Genomic DNA, 10,176 nt, shown 5'->3' with positions numbered 1-10,176 from the left:
TGTCAATGGCAGTGTAAAACTTTTACAACTACATTTTTCATATCACAACTATTCTCCTCCTACCTGTGATCTAATTATTCTAAACAGTGTCAATGGCAGTGTAAAACTTCTACAGTTACAACTTTTACATTACACAAATTAATTCTCCTCCTACCTGTGATCTAATTATTCTAAACAGTGTCAATGGCAGTGTAAAACTTCTACAGCTAAAACTTTTTAATTACAATAATTAATTATCCTCCTACCTGTGATCTAAATAATCTAATCAGTGTCAATGGCAGTGTAAAACTTCTACAGTTACAATGTTTACTTGGGGTTAAACAGTGTGTCTGGAACTATATTTTCTTGTGGATTAACACACAGGAATTGTGTTAATCAGTACCGCTTTTCCATGTTGCAACTTGATAACCCTATTTTCTGTTGACAATCAATACGCCCAGTGAGACAGGATGAGAGCGAGATGTTACTCAATCTGATGTTACCGGTTGGATTTGTATGCAAGGGAGAGTTCGGGCATTTCTTTGTTTTATATAATTTCAGTTATAATAAAACTAATAAACGGAAGACACCCTGTTTGACTGAGGTCTTTTGTGAATCACAACTATGTTCCTCCCACCTGTGACGCGGCAAAGGCCAGTTTCTCCAGGCCCACCACGTATCTCCTCTTGGCCTTCATCGTCTCGTCCTGTTTGCTCCGGAGCAGGTTCTTGAAGGCGTGGATCAGCTCGAGGTACGAGGTGGGGGTCACGTAGTTGTGTCGGCCGAGCTCCACCAGGAACCTTGGGATGTACACGTCGTGATTTTAAAAAAAAATTCAAAATGCTTTCCGTAACAAAAGACTAACACGTCTAGACTAACTTGTGTGCTAACAAGTTATCGCTGTCGGCATTCGCAACCGATCCTGAGGCACTTCTATGATCGTCGGAGCGTGTAAAAAGCCTGAAAAACCATGCCCAGTTACATGTCGTGATTGTTTCAGAAAAAGAACACAACTGAAGGAGAACATCAATTTGTGATGACAACCTCAAGGTAGAGCCTGCTGAGAAGGGACAAGGATGCATGGATAGAATCCGTCCCTGAGACAAGGATTTATGGATAGAATCCGTCCCTGAGACAAGGATTTATGGATAGAATCCGTCCCTGAAGATCCAAGTAATCAAGTGATCAAGAACACAGCACACAAGACTCGGGCAACAAAGTACGGTTGTTTTAGTTTCGCTTCAGTAAGAGTTTTATGGCACTTGCAACACAATAAGGTCATACAAGTGCTGAAGATTAGAGGTGTTACAAGAGAGTAACAAACATAAATAAGAAGGAGGAGAGATAAGGACGATTGATGTTTGCTAGGAAAGAAAGAGCAAACCACACCAGAGCACCCGCCAATCACCCATAGTTTCACTGTCTAAGTCAGAATATTATAATACAGGTTTTTGGATGATGAGAGGTTTTTAAAACCCAGAAATATATATATATATATTTCTACCAAAACATAGATCTGAGAGCGTACCTGACAGAGAACTCTCTGACACTCTGGTGAAAGTAGCGGCACAAGGTAACGACCGACTCCTTCTCGTTCACGTCTATCTCCGCGTTCTCCAGGAATTTGTGCGCCACACGGGACAATGCATCGTCGGGCCACGCCTGGGGGGAAACATGTATGTGGAGACGTGATTTTGAGAGAGAGAGAGAGAGAGAGAGAGAGAGAGAGAGAGAGAGAGAGAAAGAGAGAGAGAGAGAGTCAGGGGGTGAGAAGGAGTAGAGAGAGAGGAGAAGCTACAGAAAGAGGGTGGCCGAGAGAGGGATAAAAGAGAGAGAGAGAGAGAGAGAGAGAGAGAGAGAGAGAGAGAGAGTATGAGTGCGAGAGAAAAAGAGAGAGAAACAGAGAGACACAGAGAGATACAGAGAGAGATAGATAGATAGAGAGAGACAGACAGAGAGAGAGAGACAGAGAGAGAGAGAGAGAGAGACAGAGAGAGAGAGAGAGAGAGAGAGAGAGAGAGAGACAGAGACAGAGACAGAGACAGAGACAGAGTACCAACTTCAAGCCTTTGTCATGCAAGAAGAACTTCATGACCATGTTCTGCCACCTCCCAAGGATTGAACAGGAGAATTCCAAAGATACTATGTAATAGAATCTACACACCTTCTTTTCCAGCACACAAATCTCCTAAATCTTCACAGGCTGCCAATCCAACAAAGCAGACAGACAGACAGACAGACAGACAGACAGACAGACAGACAGACAGACAGACAGACAGACAGACAGACAGACACAAGTAGAAGAAAGGATTATTACCTCCAGCAATACAAACTTCCCGATTAAAAAATTTTTAAAAAAAGAAATTTGAAATTTTCTTCCAGAGAACATTGTAACTTTTCTCCAGAAAACTGTTATTTTTTCCTCAGGACTTTGTAATTCTCTTCCACAGAACTTTTGAAACTTTTGTTCATGAGAACTTTGAAACTATCTTTCAAAGAGCTAGATCTATGTAATAATTTTTTCTTAATTTTTTTTCCACTTGAACTTTTACAATTTCCTTATAATATTTTTTTCATTAGAACTTTTACAATTTCCTCAAACTTGTTTTCCATGAGAACTGTTATAATTTCCTTATAACTTAAAAAAAAGAGAACTTTAATAATTTCCTCAAAACTTTTGTTGATATGAGAACGTTTTTTTCCCATTAGAACGTTTACAATTTCCTCATAATTTTTTTATCAAACAAACTTGTAATCCACCTCCTCGCGAAGAAGCTATGTTCCGGCTGACTGACCTGGAACCAGTCAATGGTGCAGCAGTTGATGAGAGACGGGAACTGCCGTAGCCGGTTCCTGAAGGCGTCTCCGATAGGGCTGAAGGCGATGATGATGTGTAGATTGGCCCGGCAGCGGTTCACGAAGAAGGCGAACAGAGCCAGGGGACTTAACTCTGCGTTCTTGTCCCCTGTGGCAATGGCGGCCGGCACACGGACAGCCTGAGGGAAAGATGATCATGTTTTTTAAAAAAATAGTTTTAGTAAGAGTTCTACGGCACTTGCAACACTACAAGGTCATATAAAAGTGCCAAAGATTAGAGGTGTTACAAGGGAGTAACAAACACAAAAAAGAAGGAGGGGAGATAAAGACGATAGATGTTCGATAGGAAAGAAGAAGCAAACCACACTAGAGCACTCGCCAACCACCGACAAATGCTCATGTTTTAACCAACTACATTCTGTGATTATTGTAATGCGAACAGAGGATGCTGTAGAACATGAATAAACGCTATACAAACGCAGTTATTTTTGTTTTATTCTTATTCTGTCAATGTAGTATTTACCAGTAACACCTAGCAACCACCCACGGTACATGTATATATATGGCCTGTGTTTGTCAATAGAGTCACCCGTTGTTGAGGGGAAAAGTGTCCGTCTTACACAGTGTCGATAAAATCTATATTATTATTATATTGGTGAAAGTTCGTCACTTTGGTCGCTTAAAACTTCCGAACCACTTAATTTTCGAATTTGAAAAAAATTAACGGTGATTCAGAATCATTCAAAGGGTGCAGTTATATTAATGAGTCGGAAGTCAGTGTAGTTTAATTTTCAGTTTTTCATTAGTTTCGTTTAGATCTAGTCTTGGGAAAATCCGTCTTCTAACACACCATTGTGAACAAGCGAGGCTTCCGTTCACAAGCAGTGCGCAGTGATTCCACAATGACTTGACAATCGATTCTTTTGAGTCCGTTCATCGAACGGGTACACAGCTAGTGTAAAATAAATGTAAAAGGGAATTGGGAAGTGGTCATTTGTCCAGGTTATTGCTTATACAGTCGACTGTAAGAGCAGGTTCTACTGTATCTTGTCTTATCTTAACTCATCATACCTCATTTTATTTTATCTTATTTAAGAAAACAGCACCTACTTCCATAATTTCTGCCTTCTCGTCGGACTGGAAGAGGTTCGGAACTTCCCCAGAGTTGAGGAGGGCGTCGATGTCTTCCAGGAACGTCTCGCTCTTGATCTGAGCGTCCGTGATGAGGAACACGCTCTTGGTGCCTTTGCCACCCGCCATCTTCAGGACACGCTGGGCAAGAGTTATTAATAATAATAAATAGCATTTGTATAGCGCATATCCCCGCTCAACAGCAGGCTCTAGGCGCTTTACACTATATTATTACCCCAGCAGATCATAGAACACTCGGAAACGTTCTCAGCTTCCCGGGAAGCATACAGTGCAAGCAGCTGATTAAGCGCTCAAACACTAACAAACTGACAAGATCTTTCGCTGTCTATAGCCGGGTACCCATTCCCACCTGGGTGAAGTGAGGAAAATTTGTGCAAAGTGTCTTTCCCAAGGACACAACGTCGGGCCCCTGACGGGATTCGAACCCACGACCTTACGGTTGCGAGTCCGAGAGCTTAACCACTAGGCCACCGACGCCACAAAATTAATTATTGTAAAATTAATGTTTCACGCCCCCATCGACTCAATTTAGATCATAAAGGTGGCGGGCTGCCTCCACCCTACCTGCTCAGTTCAAACCAAAATAAGAGTTTTAAAAGGCTACATTTACAATCCTTCAATACACCTGTGAATACTGAAAAATTACTAAAGAGATAAAATAAACTAGAAACAACAGAAATGTGGTTTCTTATGAGACTGTTGAGAATTTCATGTAAGGAAAAGTAATCAAATGAGGTAGTGCTGAAAGAATTGAAAGAAAAAAAAATAGGACCAACCAGCGGTGCACTCAAACCCCCTCAGACAAAATACACAGAAACAAACAACAAGAAGCACAGTAACAACAGAAGAAACAAAAAAAGTAGGACCTACCATTGGCACCCTTCATCCACCCAGCTACCAGTGATCAATCTACATCCCCCCCCCCCCCCCCAGGGCAGTGCTACAGACTGAAGTGTCTTTAGGCCATTCCCAAAGGGGGAATAGTAACATGTTGTTATGCACAGTAGAATTGTAAATGGGCGGATTTATCAATGTCATGCTCATACTGTGCCGGAGCAACATTGGGGGAACTGCTGCTTTTTCTTTCCTCATCCTTACTGTCGTCATTTTTCCTCTACTTCTTTTGTATATTTGTTACTCTCTTGTGAACTGCTATTTCAGGGGTGCCTTGATAGTCGAAGCAGATTTTGTGCAGTTAAAGCTAGAGAGTTGAGCAGGGAAAGTCTGATTCCCTCTATGGACTTCTCTGTTGACATCCAGCCCTTGGCGCTCATATGACCTTATGCAGTTGCGAGCGCCATAAAAACTCTACAAAAACTAAACTAAAACATTTTTCCTTAATCCTATCTGTACATTGTGTTTTACTATTGTATCCATACGACGTGGAGAACTCTGTGCCACCACTTTCCACAGAAGAAATTTACCCTTTAATCCGATCCGTACGCTACGCATAGCAGTCTGTCAAAATGATTTTTTGAGAAATATGGAAAGTTTCAAAGAGATCTTCGCAGCAGAAGTATTCTAGAATGTGAAGAATACAACCCCGGAGGTACAAAATGACCCCAGGACGTACAGACAGGGTTTTTAGTTTTAGTAGAGGTTTTACGGCGCTCGCAACTGCATAAGGTCATATGAGCGCCAGAAGATTAGAGGTGTTACAAGAGAGTAACAAACATAAAAAAGAAGCGAAGATAAGGAAGATAGATATTTGATAGGAAAGAAGGAGCAAACCACACCAGAGCACCCACCAACCGCCCGAACAGACAGGGTTAATGGCGTAACAACCACCCACCTTGATATCATCCCTCCAGTCGGCCAGCCCATAGTTCTTGGTGATCTCCGGCTGAAACAGGACGTTTTCAGCCATGGCGGCGGCGAGTCGGGTGAGTGACTGTCTGCCGCTGCCCCCGACCCCGACCAACAGACCATTGCCGCCGGGCTGTCTCAGGATGCGGCAGATACGAGACAGGTGCTCCAACACGTATCTGGCACAAAACATGGACAGTGATTTTTTCAGTAAGTTTTAGTATCTATCACAAGGTATGGACAGTGATTGTAATTGCAGTCATAGATACAGTTGACTTTGGAATTTTTAAAAATTATTTTTTTTGTAAGTGTTTTCGCCGCTCACAACTGCATAAGACAGCAGTAAGAAGCAGCCAAGGGGTAGCAGTAGAAAGGCTGCAGAAAGAGTCAGGAGCCCAAAGGAGGGAGCAAAGAAGGTGAGGGGGGTGGGGGTAGAAAGTGGAGACGAAAGCAGACGACAGAACATTGTTAGAGAGCAGGAAAAGAGATGAAAGGAGACAATGATAACGAGGTTCCTCCAGACCTGAATATAACGCGCTTCATCCATCGCTTCTCAGCCTTTTATTGGCTTAGACCAAAGGGTAGCTTCTGTTCCCCACTTTTCCCCCAGCCTTGTGCCCACTGGTAAGCGGGACTGACATTGCAGAAACTGATGAGGCCTGGAAAAACCCGGGCCTCGATTATATCTAGTGGAGGGTTGTCGTCATCTTTAAACAAACAAAACAAAAACAAAAAACGAAAAAAACAACAGGTTCATCCCGACCTGAATATGACTAGGTTCATCTCATCCTATCCTGACCTGAATATAACGAGATTCATCTCATTGTGACCTGAATATAACGAGATTCATCTCATTGTGACCTGAATATAACGAGATTCATCCTGACCTGAACATAACGAGATTCATCTCATCCTGACCTGAATATGACGAGGTTCATCCTGGTCTTGTGTGTCTGGTTGTACTCGTCCAGACATCCGTTGACCACCGTGTTGAACTCCTCCAGTGAGCCGATCTCCTGGTACGTGCGCATGTCTGGGGGGTTGTCGGGCTCCATGTAGTCTCCGAACATCAGGTCTCGCAATGTCTCTTCTGTCACCTGGTGGGGTACATGTGTTGGTTTGTTTGTGTGTTTGTTTGTTTGTTTTTTAACTGTTAAAGAAGGAAAGAAGAAGGAAAGAAGAAGGAAAGAAGAAGGAAATAAGATGAAACGAAGAGGGACGGCAGGATATTGTCGGGCTCCATATAGTCGCCAAACATGAGGTTTCATAATGTCTGTTCTGTCACCTGGTGGGTAAGATGTGTTGAGGGAAGAAAGGAAAAAGAGAGCAGGACAGTAGAAGGAAGAAAAAAGTAAGAAGGAAAAAGGGAGAATAAGGAGAAAGAAAGAAGTTTGAAAAAAAGAAGCAAGAAAGAATGCAGAAGAGAGAAAGACATAGTATATCTTATCCTATCTCATCTTATTGTACCTTGCTTTTGTTTCATCTTAACTTGTCTTATCTTATCTGTGTCCATCTTGTCTTACCTTATCTTTCTCTGATCTTATAATATTTTGGGTTAGATATAATTATCTTCTCTCAGTCTTAACCGTATCTTACATTTTCTGTTATCTTATCTTTGTTTCATCTTACATTATCTTATCTTATTTGAGGCTATCTTTTCTTAAATCATCTTTGTCTTATCTTACCTTATCTTAGCTTTACCTTGAAACATTTTTTGTTGCATCTATCTAATCTTAATCTTATCTTTCCCTTCCTCTTATCTTATCTTTGTTTCATCTTAGATTAGCTTATCTTAGCTGTGTCTATCTCGTTTTACCTAACCTTTGTCTTATCTTACCTTACCTTAGCTTTATCTTAAACATTTTTGTTGCATCTATCTTATCTTAATCTTTTCTTACACGTCCTGTTATCTTAACCTTATCTTACACTTCCTATTATCTTATCATACACTTTCAGTTATCTTATCTTTGTCTCCTCTTACTTTCGTCTCTCCCTCAGACAACAGGTGACTAAACAGTCCTTCCACTTTGAACTTCATCACGTCCTTACAGAGACCTGACACCAACCTGAAAGGGGGGGGGGGGGGGGGGGGGAAGGAGGGAGGTAGGAGGAGGGGGTGAGGAGAAGTTTGGAGTTTTTTCCAGTTTTAGTAGGAGTTATGTGGCACTTGCAACAACATTAAGTCAGTTTTATTCGGAGTTTTACGGCACTTGCAACACAATAAGGTCATATAAGTGCCGACGAAGATTAGAGGTGTTACTAGAGAGTAACAAACACAAAAAAGGAGGAGAGATGGAGATGATAGATTTCTTATAGGAAAGAAGGAGCAAACCACCAAAGAGCACACGCCAACCAGGGCTTAAAACATTTACACAATTACACCTAGGCTACATATTACAGATGGAGGAATAAATAATGCTTAACGCTATCTAGTACTCATGCCAACGTTCCAGTTTTGACATAATCCCTGTAAAAGCACAGAAGTCAACACGCAAAATCAGGGGCTGATACAAGAGGAAACAGTCCCTCTAACAAAGAGAACTGTAGAGCATCGTGTGATGAAATCAGGCGCTCGTCATAATAGTTAAATCGAAGAAACCGCCATTTTTCTGCTGGTTTGGCAATTTTTAGCGAAGTTTTACTTTTGGGCTCAACATCTTTTATGCCCATATAAAAATACATTTCTTTGTGGTTTTTACCGAAAAACATTGATTAAAGGGACAAACACTATACGTTTTAGATGTTCAAGAACTCTCAAGCTATGTAAGTCATCAAACTTTGGTTATTTCTCTCTAATTTTATTTAGGAAACCAGGTGACCTCCACTTCCTTCAATCGAAAACATCTTGACTTCTATTCAAGATAGAAGGGTATTTTTTTTCATCCCAAGCAAGGCTAATGAATAGGCTTTGAGTGTATACCAAAAACTTCATGTGCCCAAAAATTGACAAGCGCCTGATTCCACTGCGTCGTGACACATATTACTGATGGAAGAATAAATAAGAAGATAACTCGTGAGTTTAAAAGCACTGTCGTCTACGCAAAAACATGGGTTGACACAAAAGGAAACTGTTTTTCTTTAGTTAAGTAAGAGTTTTACAGCGTTCCCAACTGCATAAGGCCATAAGAGCGTGCAAAACACAAGTTCCAAACAGTTCACAGCACAGCTTGCTTTAACAGAAAAGAAATGTGTACTCACTGAAAGAGAAAAGTGTACTACTCATTAATGTGTACTCACTGAAAAAGAAAAGTGTACTACTCATTAATGTGTACTCACTGAAAGAGAAAAGTGTACTACTCATTAATGTGTACTCACTGAAAGAGCCAGGCGCGGTCCGCATCGTCTGTGAGTCTGTCATAGAACACGCGGAACACCTCGTGCACCCACAGTCTGTGGTGAGAGTTAGTTTTTAGTTTTAGTAAAAATTTTACAGCCCTCGCAACTTCATAAGGTCATATGAGCGCCGAAGATTAGAGGTGTTACAAGAGAGTAACAAACAAGTTTTAGTAGAGGTTTTACGGCGCTCGCAATTGCATAAGATCATATTATTTATGAGCGCCAAGAGATGGATGTCGACAGAAAAGTCCAAACGGGGAATCAGGCTTACTCTGTTCACCTCTCGTGCTTCAACAGCACAAAGTCTGCTTCGACTATCAAGGCACCCTGGAAATAGCGGGTCACAAGAGTGGGACTTTTACTTTTCCGATCCAGACAAGAGTGTGACAAACATACAAAAGAAGTAGAGGGAAAATGACGAAAGTAAGGATTAGGAAAGAAAAAGCAACAGTTCCCTGTTGCAGTTCAGGCTCAGTTATGAGCATGACATTGATAAATCAGCCCATTTACAATTCTACTGTGCATAAGAACACGTTAATATTCCCCCTTTGGGAATGGCCTAAAGACACTTCAGTCAGTAGCACCGCCCTTGGGGGGTCTGCCGTGAGAGGGACAAGTTATTCTATGTTGAGGCAAAACAGGAAAGTCTTCAACACTGAGCAGATGCATTTCAAAGTTTGTTACGAAATATAACTGCATTGCCTATGAAAAATGTTACAAAGGTTATTGGTCACACTCCTTTCACTGTTTTGAAAATATGACAGCATAGACGTAGGGTAACAAACACACTAACAATGTCATCACTTAGAAGCGGCTCCCATGTGATTTTTCTGCATACTTTTATTAAATTTTAAAGCTAGGGATGAAGATGACGAATTATTTCCAAATTTCTGGTCCCACTACGCGAGGAGTTAGGAATGAGGGTTGTGTCATGCCCCCCAGGACAGCCTGGCGGGGATCTAGAGTAAGTGACAAACAAAAAATAAAATACGCTTAACTCTAAGATTAACATATACATTATTGTCAACATTAGATCATCATCATCATCATCATCATCATCATCATCATCATCATCATCATCATCAT

The 10,176-nt window shown here is 41.3% G+C and overlaps 1 protein-coding gene across 1 annotated transcript in view; it reads right to left on the bottom strand.

Moving 5' to 3' along the window:
• The window catches only part of LOC101848386 (dynein heavy chain 12, axonemal), a gene marked incomplete in the record, with an annotated part of 110,807 nt that overhangs the window by 34,487 nt on the left and 66,144 nt on the right, over positions 1–10,176 (bottom strand). Inside the window, 8 exon segments of the mRNA XM_035972586.1 lie at positions 613–779; positions 1,508–1,641; positions 2,775–2,975; positions 3,907–4,068; positions 5,741–5,933; positions 6,673–7,039; positions 7,705–7,820; positions 9,070–9,144. Coding sequence (XP_035828479.1) covers positions 613–779; positions 1,508–1,641; positions 2,775–2,975; positions 3,907–4,068; positions 5,741–5,933; positions 6,673–7,039; positions 7,705–7,820; positions 9,070–9,144 — 1,415 coding nt within the window.

Source organism: Aplysia californica, unplaced genomic scaffold, assembly GCF_000002075.1.
Source record: "Aplysia californica isolate F4 #8 unplaced genomic scaffold, AplCal3.0 scaffold00752, whole genome shotgun sequence".
In the NCBI taxonomy this organism is placed as follows: Eukaryota; Metazoa; Mollusca; class Gastropoda; order Aplysiida; family Aplysiidae; genus Aplysia; species Aplysia californica.
Note: the sequence above shows the minus strand (reverse complement) of the source record. Positions and strands in the feature narration are given on the sequence as shown.